The 21,768-nt window shown below is 27.0% G+C and overlaps 2 protein-coding genes across 3 annotated transcripts in view; both read right to left on the bottom strand.

Moving 5' to 3' along the window:
• LOC113795955 (uncharacterized) overlaps positions 1–2,017 on the bottom strand; it is a 34,123-nt gene extending 32,106 nt beyond the window's left edge. The window contains exons 1-2 of one of the 2 annotated variants that reach the window (XM_075820429.1): positions 1,313–2,017; positions 1,109–1,183 (exon numbers count right to left, since the gene is read on the bottom strand). The gene's annotated coding sequence lies outside the window, so the exon portion shown is untranslated. Of the gene's footprint in view, positions 1–1,108 lie in introns of both variants that reach the window. The other variant, XM_075820428.1, reaches the window with a different exon arrangement.
• A 17,326-nt stretch (positions 2,018–19,343) lies between these two features.
• On the bottom strand, positions 19,344–20,314 carry LOC142645120 (uncharacterized). Its single transcript, XM_075820513.1, has 2 exons — positions 19,988–20,314; positions 19,344–19,927 (listed from the first exon to the last, which is right to left on the bottom strand). Exons 1-2 carry the CDS (start codon positions 20,253–20,255, stop codon positions 19,551–19,553), a joined length of 645 nt encoding a protein of 214 aa, XP_075676628.1. The 5' UTR covers positions 20,256–20,314; the 3' UTR covers positions 19,344–19,550.
• Positions 20,315–21,768: the final 1,454 nt, after the last annotated feature.

The raw sequence follows: 21,768 nt of genomic DNA, 5'->3' as shown, positions 1-21,768 counted from the left end.
ATATTCATTTTGTTTATCATTTCAATATGTTGTCATTTTCTGGTTGTTGTTGTTGTTGTTGCTCTATATTTGGGTGTTTTATTTTTCATCAACCGCACACACATATGAATGAATGAATATGATCTTTTTCATCAATAATCAACAACAACAACAACAACAAAAAGGTCGACATACAAGCAAAAAACATCATCATTATAACGGAATAAATATATCAATGTCTTTTACACACAGTTTGTTTATTATTGGGAAAATTGTTTAACACCAAAAAATTTTATCAACATTTTTTTTTTTAAATAAAATTAAAATTAAAAGATGGAGGAAATTTATGATCAAATTAATTTTGTTTATAATTTTCATTATATAAAAAAAATATAATTTCCTTCTTATAATTTATAATCATTTGAAATTTTACTTTATTGTTTTTTTTTCTGTTACTATTTATAGTTGGCCAGTTACAAAATAAATAAAATCATTAAAAATTACCCGAAAAAAATATATCAAATTAACACCCATTGTATAATCAATTATAAACAACCAAAACAACCAGAAAAATAAAACAATGTTGACATTAATTACACATTCATTCGGGAGGTTTTATTTTTTTTTTTTTTAAAGAAAAGAAAACCATTATCGTTACTATTACAAAATAAATCGATTACAAAACCATTCATTTTATCGAATAAAGGATATATGTGTTTGTCGCTTTTGTTGTTGTTTTTTTTTGTTGCTGATAAAAATAATGATAATAATGTTGTTTTTTCTCCGAAGCTATATTAATAAATTTTCCGTAGGTTTTTCGTTTGTTGGTTGGTTGTCGCCGAAAATCAACAAAAAATCAATTTTCCAAATAAAAAAGGTAACAACTATTTGCACCTTTTTTTTCAAACTATCCCAGGTGAACATATGTGACAAACAAAACAAAAACAGAAAAAAAAATCTGATGCATGAGATTATAAACGATGTTTGAATAAACTTGGGAAAGAAGTGAAAAAAAAGTGAAAATAGAAAATCAAAAAATCGATGAGAAATGATGCATGATGAATTTTTGTTTCTCCTTTCCTTGGATGGATATATATTCGAACTGGGTAAAAAAATTTCTTACACTTACATTTTTGGTATCTGCAGATGAGAGAGAGAAAGATGCAAAAAAGACTAACATCAAAAACTTAATCGATCTTATTCGCTGTTTTGTTGATGATGTGGATGATGATCAAGTTTATTTGTTTCACACAATAGTAGTAGCAGAATAGCAAAATATTGAATAAAATTGATTGATTGATTGATGAAAGAATCTTATTACATTTTTGTTTACCTGAAATCAGAATCGTAAAAACACGATGATTTTGGTTGTTGTTTTGGTTTGTTTGCCTGTGTGTGTTATCATCGGTGAGAAAGAATCCGCATCAATAATAACAACAACAAAAACAATCAAACATTAAGAATCATGTTGTGTAACTTACATAACAAACAAACAAACATGGAGAATGAATGAAAATTGATCATACGGAATCACACCGAACAAAACAAACAACACGAATCACCAAAAAAAAAAACAAAAAAACAAGCAATAAGCAAAAACACGACAATTGACACGAGATTGGTAAGAGAAAAACAAAACAATTGGTGGAAAAAAATGTTGTTGTTTTTTTTCTTGGTTGCAGATATTAGATATTAGATAGATAGATGGATGGATAACAATCCGAAAAAAAGACTAGAGAAAAAGAAAAACGCTTGTGTGAGAAAAAATGCTGAAGAAAAACGCTGAAGAAGAACCTATCAATTTGCCATTGTATTCAATGATAATAATGATTATGATTATAGAATCATTCAAGAATCATTTTTTTTCTGTTGTTGTTGTGCATTTGTGTGTGGGTATCTATCTCAAAGTTTGACGGATAAATGAAGACTACCAAGCAAAACGACAACGATGATGATGATGATCAGGGAAAAGTTTTTTTTTCTGGAATCCCGTTTCTGTATATTCTTTCTCTCTGTTTTCCTACTCTTTCTCATACATAACCATTATCATTATTATTATTATTTTTTTTTTTTGGTTGTTGTACAGAAGCTTTTTTTTTCTTTCTATCACTGATTCCTACTACACATTCCATTTTTAAAAATACGTTTTAGAAGAAGATTCTGTGTGTGTGTGTGTGTATGCGCAATCATACAGCGTAAGTTAATACGATTGAGTCTGCGTTTAGATTGAAGAATTTGGATGATGATCAAAATCAAGCGCATAACCATGATCGGTTTGCTGGGTTATTTTTGTTATTTTTGGGATATTTACAGATTCTATCATTGATTCGGTTTTTCAAAACACGACAAAAAAAAAAAATAAAATAAATAAAATAAAATCATTTGGCGCGTTAACATTAATCCAAAACACAAATATGGCCAGGTAAAAAAAAAGATGAGCATCCAATTTTGAAGTTTTCTTCTTTTTTTTTGATTTGAATTTCCAAATAATTTGGATTTTGAAAGTAAAAAAAAATTTGTTTGAAATGATGATGATATGATTGTAATGTGAATGTCTGTCTGTCTAACTATCTTGAAATGAAAATCTAAAATATATTTTCAAAAGATAAATAAACAAAACGAAATGCCATTATCATTTTGGAATTTTTTATTTTTTTCGTTCACATCACATTATCAGGAATTTTGACGCAAGAAAGAATTACAAATACAAAATAGACAAACAGCAATAATAATGGTCAGTCTTTTTTTTGAAAGAAACTAACAATTTTTCAATGATGATCTTTTGGTTCGTTTCAGTGTTGTTGTTGTTGTTGGATTACAACAAACATGTTTTTGGAAAATAATCATTATTATTATCGTATCACATTTTCGTAAGAATCCATCTCACGCATCGTATGTATGTATGTAAAATCGATTCATTCGCAAGTTTCCTTCCATAAAAAAACGCAGCAATGGATTTTCGATAAACCTATTAACGAGTTTGGAATTAGAAAAACGAATTAGAAAATTTCAAAAAAATGAGGATAAAACATATATAGGTGTTTGTTTGTTTGTTTGTGAGTGTGTAAATGACACTTTTTTTTTCTCAATAAATCATTATTATAATAGATAAATAATTGTCATTTAGTAATAATAATGATAATGATGATGTGATTTACAATTAAATAGGATTTATCATAAAATAGTGAAAATGAATGAATGAAAAAAAGAAACATTTTTTGGTAAACACACAGTGGATACAGATAATTATTTTATAAATGGTACTGGTTTTTTATAAACGAATTTCAGTAAAAATGTCGTAAAAAATAAGTAAAAGGGAGAGAGCAATGAGAAAATCAAGTTCATCCGAAACAAAAACAACCATTTGGTATTTACGTTTTACTGTTTTTTGTTTCAAATATCAAGTGTTTTTTTCTTGAGAAAACGAAAAAAACAATTTCCAGTTTGATCAAGTTGGAATTGAAATTGAAACAAAAAACAAAAAACAAATCCACACACACACTGTATTTTTATTTTTATTTTAGTTGTTGTTGGATGGATTTTAGGCTTAAAATCACTCCAAAAAAGAAGAAAAAATTTAATCTTTTTTCATTCGTTCATCGTTATTTTCTTTCTTTGGAACAAGAGAATATAATAAACTAGCGAAAAAACATTTGTTATTTTATTGTAAAAGCGTAAATGTTTTCATTTTTTTTTATTTTGAAACAAACAAACAAACAAACAGTAAAAAAAAGATGTAAAAAGAAAATGAAATCAAATTTTTTTTTCTCTTTCTATACTCATAAAGAAACAAATAAAGCCAGAACTGGGGGATTGATGGAACAACCAAACCAAACTCTGGAGAAAAATTGCAACTCTGTTGTCATTTCATTAATTTTTTCTCTTTAAAAATTTTTAAAAAAAAAATTTCAAAATGATGATACACACACACACACCAGACATCTAATATTTTGGAACAGATAAATAAATAAACATTTTGCAGTTTTGAAGTTTTGTTCGTTTGTTTCAATGATGATCATATGTGGTATTTTTTTTTTGGTTCATCATCGTTTTGAGAAGAAAAAATCCACTGAAAAACTTGAGAATCCAATCTAATTGCGAAAAAAAAAGATTGTTACAAAAGAAGAGAAAACAAAAATTTTATTAAAACAATCGACAAATCTGAAATTCGTCCAGTTGTTTGTTCGATAAGAATATTTTTTTTTTGACACTTTTTTCGCTCATCATCATTGTTGTTGTTGTTGTTGTCAACCATAGAATATCAAAGAATTTGTTTGAGAAAAAATAGCCAGTGAAAAAAGTGATCCAAATGTTTTTGTTTTTTCAAAATTGGTTACGATGACGACAACAAATCTAGAATCTAGCATTCTATATTTTCTTGGTTGAAAGTTTAAAATTGAAAATGAAAAAAATTTCAATAAAAACATAGCAATCCTTCTGTGTGTGTGTGTTGGTAGACATTATCATTAACACCATTATCATCAACATCACCATATCGCATCAAATTTTTGTTCCAGAATCTTATCTTGCTTGTTTGTTTGTTTGTTGTCAAAGTGATTATTGTGACTTTGATGATGATCCATTGTTGGAAATTGATTTTTTCTCTGTTTGTTTTCATTGTTTAAATTTTTATCATCAAAATCGACATAGGAAAAACCACCGTTGTTTATTTATTTATTATTTGTGTAAATATTTTTCTGAAAGTTTTTTCTGCTTTGTTTGTTTTGTTTGAATGGGATATTGTTCTTTGAAAAATAACACAGATAATTGATTGATGGAGCAAAAAAAAGAAAAACAGAAAAAATTATCATTTTATCAAAGATTCAATGATTTGCTTCGTTCATCATTGATTATGACAAATTGAAATTTCCATTATTATCATTCTGTTATTTTAAAAATTCATTGATTGAAAATAGACAAAAACAAACGACGATGACAAATACAGACATTATCAAACAAAGCAAAAAACCAGAATGAAAAACGAATGAAAAAAATCCGGGAAAACTATAAACCTAATGATTATTGATTAAGTTTGGTCGATATATTTTGTTTGAATATAGATTGTGAAATACTAGAATGAAAAAAAACTATTGTCTTTATGATGATAAGAGACCATTGATATTTGCCATGATCATCATCATCATCATTGAACAACATTTTTTTCCTTTGATTCAAACATCATATTTGTTGTATTGATATTAATAGATTCTTACATTCCTTCATTCATTTAGGTCCATCAAACATTGTGATTATCATTAAATGAATGAGAGAAATACACTGATTTTAATGAGAATAGTACTTGGACAATGAATGAATGAATGAAGTGTGTGTATTGTTATGATGATTATTATGGCTCTCTCTATAGATCGTGGACCTAACCAACCAACCGTGTGTCGATTTCAAAATGAAGAAAAAAAACTACAACCAAAACGAAACGAAACGATAGTGTTGTATGCATAATATTTGTTTCGGGGAAAAAAACAACATTTTTTTTTTCTCTCTTTCTCTCTCAATCCATATATAATAGTTTACTGATGATGATGATGATGATGATGATGATGATTGTTTGTGTTTGTATTTGTTCAGAATATCAGATATGCCTATCATAAATTTTCATCAAAGAAAAAAAAATCATTATTATTATAACAATGGATAAATGAATGAATGAACCACCACCATTACTACCGAATTTTTCAGAATTCAAGTGAAATGAAGAGAAAATGGCCAATATTCTGGCATTTTTTTTGCTGTTTGCTACTGAATATACCAGCATCAGCAGCAAAAAAGACTAATATTCATAAATTCAATTCAAATTTACCAAACAACAACAACAGAAAAAAAAACCATAAACATCTGAATATGATGATGGTGGTGGTGGTGGTAATGATGGAGAAAATATGTAGAAGAAAACAAAAAAACACCAATTTCTGTTTTTTTTCCTGCTAATTCCATAATGAAAAATCACATAAATTTTTGTTTGATTTTTTTCCCTTTTGAAAAAAATAAACAACCAAAATAAAAACCATAAGGTAATTTTTCAAAAAATTATTATTATTGTTTTATAAGGTTTTTTTGGGTTAAATAAACCAAATATTGAAAAGAAAATCAACAAAAAAATCGTCATATGGAAAAAACCATAATTTATTTCCAAAGAAACATTTATAGACATTTGAATAAACGAATTTTTTTTTTTTGCAAATTATTTCATGATAAAAATACCGAATTATCATTACCCACCGAAACAAAAGACAAAAGACAAAAGACAAATGACAAACAAAAAAAACAAACAAAAATTGTAAAAATATAAAATGGAAATACTCTTATGCTATGTATACAAATAAATAAATAAATGATTTGATTATCCATCCTTTTCTTTCTTCGTTTCTTCTTTCTTTCTTTTTTTGAAAATCATTTGAATAAATATGATTACAATTAAAATTTATCTCACGTTTCTTTGCTTAGTTTCTGTAAAAATTTCCTATATTTATTCATGATTTTAAGAATATTTTCTTTCTTTCTTTCATCATCATAATAAAATATTCATTCGCACGCAATATAAGAAAAAGAAATTATTATTATCATTATTCGTATGCATGTATGCATGTTGAATGAATGAATGAATGTTTTGTTTTTTAGTGGAGAATGTTTTGAAATATTTTTGAATTCAAATCAACGTTTTGATTCTGAATGGTAAAGATGAACCACCATAATCATCATTATCATCAAGTTGAAATTTCATTTTTTTCATTAGTTTCGATTGATTGATTGATTGATTGATTAATTGATTAGATAAGATGAAGGGAAGAAGGAAGAAGAAAAAAAAAACAATTTATTTTCATAGTAAATCAACAACAACAGAATATTGAATCAGTAATGAAAGTAAATGAGGTTGAAATCACATCAACGATCAGGAAGAAAATGAAAGCAAAAAAAGCAAAGCAAATCTTCGATCCAAAGATCAGCCGAAACACAAAACACACACACACAATGATTAATCATTATGTTTTGCAAAAGAAAAAATCTTTGGTTTTTTTTCATCATTAAATTCGCCCAAATGGAATAAGTAAATGATGATGATGATAAAGTGAGAAACCAATGTGTGAAATAGGTCGATGTTCACATCTTGTTGTTGTTGTTATATCGGACTTGTAGGATGTTTTGTCACTTTTTTTCGACTATTTTCACAAAAAAGGTATTTTCCAGCTAATAGACAAAATGTGTGTGTTTGTGTGTGTGTGAATTAAGTAAGTCTTGATTGAGTTTTTTTCCTGGTTCTGGTTTCTGGATTTTGTTTGGCATATATGGTTCATATGGTGTTTGTGATTGATGATTTTTCTGTTTTGCTGTTTTGTTTTTTCGATGCTAAAACAATCAATAATTAAATGTCATCGAAGGTAATACCACCACCATCATCATCATCATCATCATGTTTGTCTGGTTTGAATTGGAAAAACAGAAGCGAAAAAATGATTCAATTTAACGAATTCAATGAAATTATTCACCAAATAGCATCTTTTTTTTCTGGTCAATTTCCAATCAAATAAAATAATAATAATTTTCAAATTCAATTTCAAAAATGATCAAAAAAATATTTCAATTTGATCCCATGAATGAATGAATAAATGCATTGTTTTTTTCTCGACCAAAAAAATTATCTTTGATTCAAAATCTATCAGATTTTCAAAAAAAAAAAAATCACATGAAAAACGAATTGAATAGCAAAAAAAAAGATGGATAGATATTTTCTATTATTTCAAACGAAGAAAACAAAGAAAATTCAATTTAAAATATAAATGAAAAATTATTATTGTTTTGTTCCTAAAATGATGTCGACGGCGATGATAATGAAAAACAAAGGAAAAAGCGAATAGGAAATTGGACCACTACCGAGATTTGGATTGGAACAATAAAAATCACGAAGAAAATCACGATAAACTTTCAGCATTTTTTTTTGCTTTATATTTTTTTTTCTTAAGAATTTCTTCATAGCTTTCTATGTCCGTTTTTCGTTTGACTATACAGATTCGATCGAGTAGTACATCCTGTCAACATATCCATCCATCCATCCATCCATCCATCCATCCATATAGATGGATGGATGAATGGATGACATCATTCACATTATGTATGATCACTTTCATATCTTTAAAGTAAAGTGACTGGGATTTTCATTCAATTTTTCCTATCTATCCTATTCTTTCAACTTGAAATTATATCTTTTTTTCAACAGAAAACAAAACAGGAAAGAAAACAACAACGAGACAAAACAACAACGAAACAATAAAAAAAACGTTTGAACAAAAAAAAAAATAAAACAAGATCTGGATCTCTATGTTTATCTCTTCACTTGTTTTTTATTTCATTTTTCTTTCTCTCTGTTCAAGTTTATTTCATCTATATGAAAAGCTTTTGTTGTTATCGATCAAATATCACATGTACCACACACACACACACACAACGACGATACATTGTTGTTTGGCCTTTCTATTTCATTCTGAAAATGTAAAAAGAAAAATCCAATTCTACACTTTACAGCAACGAAATATATTGAAAACGAAACGAAACGAAAACCAGTTCATTTTTTAAGTGATATATGAAAGAAAAACAAAATTCTTATACACAGAGAATATGATATTTTTTTTTCTTTCAAAAAAAACATCATTACACTTTTACACTTTTCATTCATTCATTCATTCATGAGAAAAAAAGAAAAAGAAAATTATGATGACGATGATGATTATCTAAGGTTCAACGAATCGCAAGAGCCAAAAAAAAAGAATCCTTTGAATTGAATTGAATTTGAACCGAAATGAATGGAAAAAATGGAAAAAGAATGAACCACCAGTGGTATATTCATCATCATCATCATTTGAACAGAAAAGAATTTTTATCAAAATGAAAAATTCTGGTTTTGGAAAAAAAAGTAGCGAAAAATAAAAGATTAAAATTCTTTTCGTTTGTATTGGTCGTTGGAATGGAAAGAAAGAAAGCTAGGAAAATAGCTTCAAATGATACAATTTTTTCGTCATTGTTTCCATCTTTATTCATTCATTTGATGGGAATCTGACGATTTTAATTTCAAATTTTTTTCCAACAAAAAAAAGATAAATTAAATGAAGATCAGAGAGAGATTTACATAAACAACACCAACATAACCAAGAAGAAACGAATCCCTTCTTCGTTATTGGAAAAACATCCCTAGAAAAAAAACAAGATAAAAAAATTTCAAAAATGCCGAATGATGATGAGAAAAAAAACCGGCATAAACCGAGCAATGATAAAATGATTTATTTGCATTGTTCTTCATCTCTCACTCTAACAATGTTGATCTTTCTAATTTGATTAAGCAATGTTTGAAATTCAGCAGTCTATCTATATATATAAATGCTTGGCGCAATAATCATCATCAACAACAACATCGACAGAAAATTTCATATTAGAAGGGTTTCTTCTTACTGGATTTTTCATTAATTTCTTCAACAACAACAACAAAATCATTGAAAAATTGATGATGGTGAAAATAAAAAACATATATATCCTATATGCATCACTCTCATTTCTCTCTCTCGATATTCTTCATATAATAATAATGTTCATTAATTTTAATTCGTTTGATTTATTTTTTTCTCCATTCATTCATTTTGTTTTCCAAATTTTTCATTCGATTCCGATTCGATTCGATTCGATTTCAAGCCAAGCGAAGAAGAAGAAAAAGGGACAGAAAAAAAAATCAAAGGCGTTCCATTGTATTCGGATATGGCAATGATGATGATGATCATTGCCATATATCTAAAATTGAATTCAATTTTCGATCGAATCGAGAAAAAAACTACTGCTACGCACACAGACAGTAGTAATTGTTCATTATAAAATTTTATTTCAATTCTCTCTCTCTCTCTCTCTTTTGCTCATTTACTTTGTCTTTGAATTTAATTCATTCATTCATTTTTTACTTTCCCAAAAAAAATTCTGTTCATAATGATAATAATGGTAATAAGGGATGATTATGAAAATAATTACATCTCTCATCATCATTGGAAAGCTAATAAACTTTTTTTTTCTTCTTCTTCTTCATTATTATTATTATTATCAAATTTCATTATTGAATAAACATTAAAAACCAAAAGAAAAAATAAATAGCCGATAAAAAGTGAAATAATCTCAAAAAAAAATATTTGATAAAACAAATGGTGTAAAAAAAAGAAAATTGTCGAAATTAAATTCAAAATATATATGTGTGTGTAATTTATATTCAAGGATTTTTTTTGCAGTTACAATCGCACACATAGATGCACCGACTTACAAATGATACAAATGATATTCAATAATAAAAAAGAAAAGAAAAGAAATTATCTATCCTGTAAGACGATATTCTGCCTATATTCTCAAAACAAAAATAACGAATTTCATTATTGATTTAGAACGATTTTTGATTATTGGAATTGAATCGATTTCTAATTCGATTCAATTCCAATAATGATGATGATTATGATGATGATTTTATATTCAATATTTAATTATATCAATTTTCTTTTCTTCTTTCTTTTGTTTATGGATATTATCAAATTGATAAACGAAAAAAAACAACGCAGAAAAACAAATGGACAATATTTGTTTGTTTTTTTTGTGTAAAAAATTTGATTCTTTGATTCTGGTATTGATTCTGGTATTTTGAAACAAACATAGATAAAACTGTAGGAAATCAAATTGACTGGAAATATTTACAGAAAGAATAAAGATTTTCTTTTTCCTCACTTTTTTTTTTTGTTTTTCTTATTTGTTTTTATCTTTGTTTGTTTTCTGTTGAAGATTTTCGTTAATCAATAAACAATCAAATTATATAATAATAATGATGATGATTATTATTATAATAACAACAATAATCAAAGAAAAGTAAACTAAATAAAGATAAATAAAAATAAGCTTATTGTTGTTGTAATAATTCAGGCTATTTGTCACACACACTAGCACAGTGACAGAATCTCGGATATTTACATTACAAATACTGTAAATGTATAATTCTCTTAACTTTAAGCTTTTTTTTATTAACTTAATTTTTTATCATTAACCAAAACAACAACAACAACGAGAAACATAATCACAATGAAAATGAATTTGTTTGTTTGTTTGTTTTCTTTTATTTGGACATTGGTTTTTTTTCATATTCTCCTTTGAAACAGAATATAAAATATCGATTTGTTTCCCAAAATATGTCTTTTTTTAGTTAGTGTATTCACGTCATTCAAAGACAATTTTCAACAAATTTTTCAAATTTTGAAAAGTTTTTTTTCCGTTGTTGTTGTTTTCAATTGTTTTAAAGAATTTGAAGAGAATAAGAAAAGAATTTGGTAAAAAAAATGTGAGAAGTACAGGAGAGAAATTCAAAGTTGTCAGAATTTATTCTTTTCTCTCGCTCTCTGTGTTTGTGTGTCCATTTTACTTATTATTATTATTATTATCATGGAAAATTTCCAGAAAGAATTGCTTGTCACATACAGTTGAACATACAGAAACTGTGAAGAAAAACTGTAAACTTTTTTTTTCTTTTTAAAAAAAATCAACAAAATAACAACAACGATAACCGATGAAAACTTTTGACTTTTTTTCTGCTGTTTGTTTGTTTGTTTTTGATCTTGAAAATGGTTGTTATATAATAATTAGATTTCAATCTATAATGTGTGTGTGTGTGTCGTGTGTTTTTATGTTCATTTCATCAAGAAGAAAGAAAAAAGTTTCTTCCGAACGCATTCTTTGATCATTTTTCCTGTTATTCTTTGGTTGAAAAGTTTTCACACTCTTTTTTCATTTTTCAAAAAAGAAAAAAAAACGACAAACGATCACATCACAAGATTCTTTTTCAACAAAGAATGGCTTTCCTATTAGATGACGATTCTAAGCAGATCTATTTGACATTCACACACACACACAACTACTACATAATCTAAATGAAATAAGAAGTTTTAAAACAATTGTTTTATGCATGAGAAACGACAACAACAACAACAACAACTTGTCATAAAACACGTTTTCTTTTCATTTTTCAAAATCAATTTTAATTAAAATGGAATGTAAAAATTTCTCCAGAACCAGAATAATGAAAAGAAAAAAATCAAAAAAAAAGCTATGAATTTCAAATGTTTTTCCACTCACACACACACATACTTTATAATGTCAAGATTAAGTTTTTTCTTTTTTTCTTTTTTTTTTTCTGTGATATTTTGAATATGACAGCAATGGAAACTTGAAATTTTGGTTCCCTCAAAGAATGAAAAATAAATCAAGCGAATTTTTAGAAGAAAAAAAAATTTTCCAGTAAAATTTAGTGATGGATTTTTATTCTGACTTTTTCTTTTCATTTGCATTCATCACTTTCTCTTTCGATCTCTCACACACACACGCTATGGTCATGTCATTGTCGTAAACGCGTAACCAGATCGAAGAAACGAAAAACAGTCAATTGAAAATGGTACTCCAACAAAAGAAAAAGTGAAATTTTTCTTTAAATTTCCCTTATTTTTCGTTTGTAAACTGCATTCACAGAATTGATCGATTCGGTCAGAACTATAGGAGGAAGAAAAAAAAAGCAAACATCAGTTAGCCGAACAACAGTGGCGAATCAAATTCAGAGAAAAATAGAAATAAAAACTTTGCTGAATCACCAAAAAAAGAAAAAATAAATAACCGAAAATGATGAATATCAATCGACAAACAGAATAAAAAGATTGAATGAATCAGATATGATTCTGTTATTCTGTTTTTTTTTTGTTCGCCAATTCAGAATATCAAAAATGAACTCGACAAAAGAATGAAGAGAAAAAAAAACAGCAACAATCAACTCAACACAAATCAAATCAAAACGAATCAAATTCAATCGTATCGAATACGAAATAAACATTTCTCACATTTAAGATGTTGTTGTTGTTGTTGTCATCGTTATTTCAAGCAACGAGAATAGTTTCTATCAACTTGGTTCAGCTATCACTGATCTGATATGCAAAAAGAAATTCCATGTTTGAAATAATTCTCTCTCTCTCTCTCTCCATTCCCACCCATCTATAATCTGACAGATCATCATGCAAAACAGTAGCAACAACATCATTGAAATTAATCAATTACAACGAAGATTATTTTAATCAAAATCAGCACCACCACCACCGCCAGAAAAAAACGAATCTTGTATTTTTTTTGTTTGATGGACGTTTTTTTTCGGTTTGTTTTTTTCTTGATTAATTTAATGGGTAAATACATTTCATTTATTGGTTTTTTTTGGTTTCACTGCTGCCGAAACAGACAAGCAAACAGAGAAAACCAAATTATGCTAATTAATTTCATCCAAAAAAAAACCAAAACCCAAAAAAATCACAGCCAAAACCCAAAAATCAAAAACCAAAACCAGAAAAACAAAAAACAAAACAAAACAAGGGTAGCAGAGATAGACAAAATTTCGACAGATATGTCATCATCAACTAAATCAAACGAAACAACAACAAAAAAGCGAAAATGAAAAAGGAAAAAAAGGAAATCGATTCTGATTGAAAATCACATTTGTCAAATAATGATAATATTATTTTTCGACATTTCAAAATTTTCAACAACAAAACAACGAACAAAAAAACAACAATTTCTATATTGATAATAATAATAATTTTTGGTTCATTTTTTTTGATTTCATTTTCTGATTTTGATCATTTCTTTTATGATTTGGAAAAAAAATTTGATTTTTTTTTGGCATTCTGGTTGGTGGTGGTGATGATGAAAAAAAAACAAATTTTTCATTTCCATTAAAATTTTCTTTGCAAACAACAAAGCAATGTTGGAAGATTGGAAGAAAAAAGAAGAATTTTGGGCGAAGTCAAGGTTGATTTCACATTTTTACAATCAACAAACAACATTCAAACATTCCATCATTCATTTCATTTCATGATAATAATCATCATCAATTCACAATACACACAGGCAGACACACAGAATTCAATTCAATTCAATTCATAAATTAACCACAGTGAAGCCAACCGCAAAGGGGCAATGTTTGTTTGTTTGCTATGTTTGTCTATGTGGATTCAATGAGAAAGAAGAAAAAAAAAAATACAGGCAAACAAACAAACAATCATTCAATGTTTGAAATATTTTTTTCTTCTTCTTATTTCTTTAATATTTTCTATCGTCATAATCATCTTGGTTGTTAATTGAGTTATGCACTCTATACAATCACTACCACCACTAACCACCATCATCATCATCAAGCAAAAAAGCAAAAGAAAAAAATTCTGATAATGATAATATTATGTTTAGCTATTTAAAAAGAATGGTAGAAGAAAAAAACTTGGAAACAAATACAAACACAAACAAACAAACAAATGGAAAGAATAATGTTTGGCTGCTTGGCTGGCTGGTTGACGTAAAAGTCTATCATCATGGAGAAACATTATCAACAACAACGACAACAGAAAATTGATAGAGAAAATACACCAACAAACAACATTCTTTCTTTCCTTCTTTTCTTTTTTTTTTTCGATTAAGAGGTAAGAAAACTTGGCACTTTTCACATAATAATAATAATAATGGTTTATAATAATAAAGTGGCCAGATAGAAGAAGAAGAAGAAGAAGAAAAAAGTAATATTCTTCAACAACAACAACAACAACAAGAAAGAAAAATCTTTTCACTTCAAAAATGAATACGAAAAAAAAAGAGTGAAAGAGAATTCAGTGAGAGCAAAAAAAATCATATTTTCCTTGTTATTATGTTTTCTGAAGTAATGAAAAAGTAAAAAAAAAGAAAAATGTCAAATGAAATAATTGACGACAAAGAAAATGTCAATAATATAAATGTCAAGAAGGAGAAAAAAAATCAACCACCAACAACCCAGTCGAGCGAGAAAAGAAACTTATTTTCATAATAATGATGATTGGAGTGAAAAAAAACAAGAAACATCATTGAGACCAAAGAGTTGATTATTGGATGTCAGGGATTCGTTTTTTTTGTGGGGTGTTAATTGAAACTTTCTGGTGTGAAATATGTGCTTTTTCGTTCTTCCAAAACACCTTTGATTTTTTTTCTGTGGTCATAACATGTGTGAGAGGAAAAAAATCACCGAAACATTCGGTAAACAACAGCAGAAAAATACCGTTTTTTGTAAACCGTCACATTGAAAAGCTTTTTGGTCAACAAATTCAACATTCAATTTCAATTTGGAAAACAGAAAATCTAAACTTGTTTACCTTGTTGGACCTTACTATATATCCCATTTTCCAGCGAATTGTCTTTTTTTCTATTGAAATTTTTTGTTTGTTTGTTCCTGTTTCATGGAAGAAATAATCAGGACGAAAAAAACTCTTGAAATTTTAATTAAATTATCATGATTTGTTTGATGTGTGTGTGGGTGGTGAATACTAAAAACGTGATTAAAATTCAATATTCAAATGCAGGAAGCAAAGAATCATATTCTGATTAAAATTGGCAAATTCCGAAATGGTTTTTTCCCTGTAAAATGCTTTTTTTGAAATAAACAAAAACAAAAAACTTTGCTTTGCATCTAAACATTCTGTTGATAAACCATGAAAACAAACCAAAAGACATTGAAAAGAAAGCCAGAAAATCAAATGTTATTTTTTTTCCTTCATTCACTCAACACCAAGTGGCAAAAAAGAAAATTGGACATAATTATTCTATGAAAGAAGGAAGGAAAAATGAGAAAAATTCATAGCCAAAAAGAAAGAAAAGAAAAGAAAGAAAGAATGGACTTTATAAGATAAAATGAAATGTGATCGAAATATAATAATAATAATCATAATCATAATCATCATCCTAATAATAATGATGATGATGTGAGTAATATTGAGAGAGAGAGAGAGAGAGAGAGAGAAAGTAAATCATATTTAAGTCACATATCTTCAAAGAATATTCTTTGAAAAAAAAGACCAGCAAAGTGCGAAAAAAAAGAAGAAAGAAAGAAAATTTCAAAAGATAAAAGAAGAATAAATGAATGAAAATTCTCATTTTGAATAATAATGATGATGATGATGATGAACAGAAATAAATAAAATTAATATATTTTGTAAATTGTGATTAAACGAATTACAATAATAATAATAATGGTTATAATAATAATGTGATGTAAATAAAAAAAAGAATAATGGAAAAGAATTATAAAAGCAAAGCTTTATGGCTCTCTTGACTATAGATTACTGTTATTATTATTATCGATATCCAAAAGGGATTATTGTTCATCAAATGATGATAATGATGTGAATATGATGTGAGAGATTCTCCTCAAAAAATTTTCATTCATTATAAATGTGGTTATTTTTTTTGAAAAAAGAAAACCAAAAATGATAATGGCAGGAGTGAAAAAAAACAACATTTATTTAAATGAAATTTCCATGTTTTTTTTCTTGTTTTTCAATGATTTTTCCAATCCAAAAAATCCGCCATAAAATTATATTGATCATAAAAATTGCCTTTTTTTATTGAATAATATCCATTCACAAAGGATAGATTTCAACACTTTTGAAATAAAAAAAAATTCTTGGTTTTTTTCTGCCATTATCCAATATCGACAGATAATTAAAATTAAAGGGAGTGAATAAAAATCATCACCATAATCATCAGATTTTAGTCAAGTGAGAAAAGAAAGAAAGAAAGAAAGAAGAAAAATTCACCATAAGCACTCAATCTTTTTTTTTTCTTAAATCACAAGAGAAACCGAACCATTATAAAAGCCAGAAACAAAACAAAAAAAAAGGATAGGATCCAAAAACTGATAATCAAATTGAAGTAAAAGTGAATGGAAAAAAGAGAGACAAAGTCCATTATTAATTTAGTATTATTTACAACAGACAACAGACGTCGAAGACCTAAAAAGAATGAAGAAAAATTCCGACTAAAGTCATTTTCAAGAATCTTAGAAGAACCAAAAACAAAACAAAAATTGCTTTTAGAAGAAGAAAAAAAATTGGTTCATCATTGAACAAAGCTACTTAGCTATTCAAAACAAAAAGTTTGAATAAGAATCCAGCAACTTTATGGGAGTTTGAAAACAGAAAAAAAAAGATTATTCAAACTGGACATTCATTCATTATTATTGAATGCTTTTCACTGTTTTCATCAGAATATTTTTCCACTATTTTCATTTTTAAACCTGGACAAAAAAATACCTGTATTCATATCATGAAATTGATTAGTTTTTTATCGTTTTTTTCCCACACACACAGACTTTTTATAATTTATCAAATGTCAAACGTTGTTGTTGTTGTTTATATGAAAAAAAAACGATTATCATTAGAATCAATTTAAAAGAATGAAAGAATAAAAACAACTAAACAAAACTGTAATTAAAACGAAAGAATACTGTGCTTGTTGACAACCACAGGTATATCGGTTAATGATTTTTTTGGCTGTTATTGTTGTTTCCTGATTTTTCTTTTGTTTTTTGAAAAAAAAAAATTTATGATAAGTTTACCTTGGTGGTGATATTAAAACTAAACCAAAGAATTGTGTGTAGTCTCTCTCTCTCTCTCTCTCTCTCTCTCTCATAATATGGCTAATCTTCTTCTTCTTTTTGGAAAATGTTTATTGAAAAAAATGAATATTTGGTCAACTTTTTTTTACATAGATTATCATCATTGTCGTCATAAAAAAAACCATCATAAAAATCATCAAGGTCGCCAGATTCAAAATCAATTTATCACCAAAAAAAGGATAACTACAAACGAGTTCACACATTTTTCCTGAACAAACATTTTACTTGATGATGATGAATAATTAGTTTTTGAAAAGGAAAAAAAAATTCTATTCATTTTGAATTGTTCCAAAGCTTGTCAACCATCATCATCATTTTTTTTTTTTTTTTTTTTTTTTTTGAAAAGAGTTTGAACAATTGACCAATTGGGACCAGAAAAAAAACAGGCGCCAAGAAGAAAAATCTATTTCAACAACAACAACAATGAAATTCAAAGATAAAGTTATGTCATTTAGTAGAAATTATCAATGGAAATGAGAATTATATAAATGGAAAAAAAAATGTTGAATGTATTTGTGTATGTGACAAACATTTAACGAAAAACATAATGATAATGATTATCATTATAACGTTGTTGTTGTTGTAATTATCAATAAATAGAAAAACATATATAAAAACTACAAAATGATAATAGCAATTCCCAACAGTAGCTAATTTTTTCGTACACAAAACAGCCCATTTGATTCGTGAAAAACATTTAGTATGGAAAACAAAAACTAAACTAAAGTGGACATTTGAATGTAAATGATTATATTCTTGTTGTTGTTGTAATGATGATTTTGTTGTTTTTCGTTTTCAACAAAATAAAATTCTATGACAAGTGGCAGTTTGTAGTGTTGAGTTGATTGAAAAAACAACCAGACAACGATATAACCAGATAACAAGGAAATGCTTTGTGTATTTTTTCCGAATAAAAATTGTTTGATGAAACCTTTGCATAAATAGAAATTGATTTTATGGAGAAAACTTGAACAACAACAATTGATTATGATCGATATCCCGTTTGAAATTGTTCCGTTGGGAGAAATGAATAGTTTTTAATAATAATAATTTTGCTGAATTTCTTAACATCATCCAGAGAAATTGAAATATTCAACAGAAATATTCAACATTATTGAATCTTGGCAAGAAAAAAACTTTGAATAAAATTAAAATTGAAAATGAAGAAAAAAACAACAACAAGAATTCATTCATCAGTAAGCAAATATTTACAACAGCAGCAAAAGAAACCGAAAAAAGAGATAAATTTCCAAAACGAAAATTGCGAAAATGTTGATTGAAAATTTTGGTCCCTATTCTTCTGACAAAGTTCAATCATCATCATCATCATCTTGATCAGTTTTTTTTTCATCATCGATAAATGATCAATTTTTCTAGTTTTTTTTTCTCTCTCTCTCTCTTCAAAAAATGAAATTATTTATTGATAAATGTACACATCAAAATATCTTTCATTCATTCAGAATTGAATTGAATGAGAGAAAAAGAAAGATGGAAACTTAATATCCATTCAATTCGTATTTTACAAAAAAAAAAAGTAACAAGAAACTTTTTCTTCTCCATTCAACCACACACACAGAGAACATACACAGAAAAAAGGGTTCCATATTTTTCTTGCAAGTTTTTTATTCCAACTGAATTTTTTTCTCAAGCCACATCAATATGATTATGATTATGATGATGATGATGACAATGAATATTAGTAGCAGCGGTGGTGGTTATAAAAGTAGTAAAATTTTTCTTTTTTTCTTATGAAAATTGAATGGAAAAAAAGGATCAGTTTTTCTTTTTTGGGTTCTGGTTCTGGTTCTGGTTTCTGGGTTGCAAAAGTTCGATCAAGTTAAAGTTATTTTTACAACCAGAAAAAAAAATGGATTTATTATTCAATACACCAGTCGTGGAAGAGAGAAAGAAAGTGAAAAAAAATGAATAAATAGCAAGGGGATCGATTGAATAATTTCATCTTTGTTCCAAATTTTGTACTTTTTTTTGCAAGTTTTTCTTTCTTCTGCTTTATAAGCATCATCGTTTGTTCGTTGGTCTCAATTCTTTATCAATGTGTGTGTTTTGTGTAACTTTTTTTTTCTTTCTTTGCCATCCGTTTCCATTTTGATGATGATGATGATGATGATTGTGTATCTTTAATATTACATATAGCTTTAAATTGATTGAAATCAATTTTATTGGTTTGCCAATCATGTTGTTGTTGTTGATCAGTATTCGATTGTCTTGATAGACGTCCATCATTTGCTTTTTCATCCATAAAAGTAGCATTAGCAGCAGCTTGCATCATATCTTTAATTTCATCATTATTTAAACTAATTCCTAACTTTCTCATTGTATTACGAATATCGATCGATGATAAAAAACCATCTTGATCTAAATCAATATTATTGAATGTATCTCTTATTTGATTTTTTTCATTATTCACTAAAATCATTTCATCAATAATTTTATAAAATGTATCAAATTGTATATTTATATTATTACCAATGACAATCATTTTTTCAATCATTTCATCTATCTCATCATTATTTAATGAATTAAAACCAATTGTTTTCAATAATATTGGTATTTGTTTTGTATCAATTGTATTTTCATTCAAATCATTATCATTATCATCATCGTTGTTATTATTGTTGCTGTTACTGTTGTTACTGTTGTTATTTGTAAATAAATTAAACATTTCTTTCAATAATGATATTCTTTCGTTCATTTTTTCCGTTGAAATTTCTTCACGATTCTTTATACTTTGCATTCTTTTCTCTTTTCAAACACAAACTTTAAGAAAAAATTTCAAGAAAATGAAAAACAAAAAAATTCAATTCTTTTCAATTTTCTTTGACAACATTTACCACACACACAACAATACAATTAATATATATTTTAATTATTCATTCATAATTCAATAATCGAATTCAACTTGTTTGTTTGTAATAAATCAATCAATCAATCATTGGGCAATGATAATGATGATAATGATAAATAAATGAATGAATTTCTTTTTTTGGTTGTTGAATGTAGAAAAAAACCAAACAAAACAAACAAAAAAAATTCTGTCAAAAGAAAGATCTTTTCTTTTTTTTTTTGTCAATTATATTGATCAATTCGTTCTCTCTCTCTCTCTTTGTTCGTATCCATCAATTGTGTGGTTGAGCGAGTATATTTTAGCCAGAATTTTGTATCGTTTTCTTTTCTTCTCTCACTGAAATTCCCATTTTTTCCATATTTTTTTCAATTATTTGAAACGATCATCATCATCATCATCGACCATACAAAACAAAACATTATTACCTCTACCCAAAAACTAACCCGAAAAAAAGAAATGGATTATGATTAATTAGTTATTGACATATTTTTCCCATCGATTTTTTTTCTGTGTGGAGGAGGGGAGGGGAAGGGTTGAAAAATTACATCAATCTTGCGAAAAAAAATATCCATTTACCGGATACAATATGTGTTTGGTGTGATTGTCTAACTAACACCCACCACAATCACTAATAAATTAAAGGATTTTTTTCCACTTTTTTTCTGTTTGGATCGTTAAATGCAAAGTTTTCTACCTAAAAAAATAAAAACCGTTAACACACACGCATCCATATTTTAACCCTTTTCTCACTTTCACTGATGATGATGATTATCCAATATTATTTTGCTTTGAAAATATCAAATTCACTTTATGTTTTTCTTTCATTATTCAACCAAATGAATGAATGGAAAAAAGTTTTTCCAAAAAAATACCAACCATCAATTGACTCTGTGTGTGTCTAAAGTGTTATTATTAATGTTTTTTTCAGGGTTTCATTTGCCTAATATATAATCGAATGTGCCTTGTAAAATAAAAAAAAAAATAAATAATTTCTCTGATAATCAACGAAGCGTTAATAACTTAACCAAACACCAACACAAATGTAACGAATATTTTTTTTTCATTCAACCATTTATTCATTCATTCATTCAATCAATCAATATAATTTTCTGATCTTGGAATTGTTGCTGATGATGACCTATCTCAAGGAGGTAGCCAGAAAAATGAAACCGAATGATAAAATATTGAGAAAATGATTCAAACATCAATAATAATAAGTAAATTATAATGATGATGATGAAGAAGAAGAAAATTACCGAAATCAAATTAAAAAAAATTCGCTTCATATGAAAATCAAGTGGAAATCTATGTTTGTCAAACTGATCATTTTACTGACTGACTGTGTACTGTATTTTTACTGCACACACAAACAACAACAACATGTATTTCTACATTTAGTCTG

The sequence above is a fragment of the Dermatophagoides pteronyssinus genome, unplaced genomic scaffold, assembly GCF_027571235.1.
Source record: "Dermatophagoides pteronyssinus isolate colony J.1.1.1.1 unplaced genomic scaffold, Derpt_VIB-CSIC_2022.12 sq0006, whole genome shotgun sequence".
Lineage (NCBI taxonomy): Eukaryota > Metazoa > Arthropoda > Arachnida > Sarcoptiformes > Pyroglyphidae > Dermatophagoides > Dermatophagoides pteronyssinus.
The sequence above is the reverse complement of the archived record's forward strand: the minus strand, read 5'-3'. Positions and strand labels throughout refer to the sequence as shown.

Coding starts and splice junctions, on each gene's coding strand:
- LOC142645120 (XM_075820513.1), bottom strand. CDS start 20,255: ATGCAAAGTATAAAGAATCGTGAAGAAATTTCAACGGAAAAAATGAAC. Junction 19,928..19,987: donor TGAAAAAATGATTGTCATTG/GTAATAATATAA, acceptor AAATGATTTTAG/TGAATAATGAAAAAAATCAA.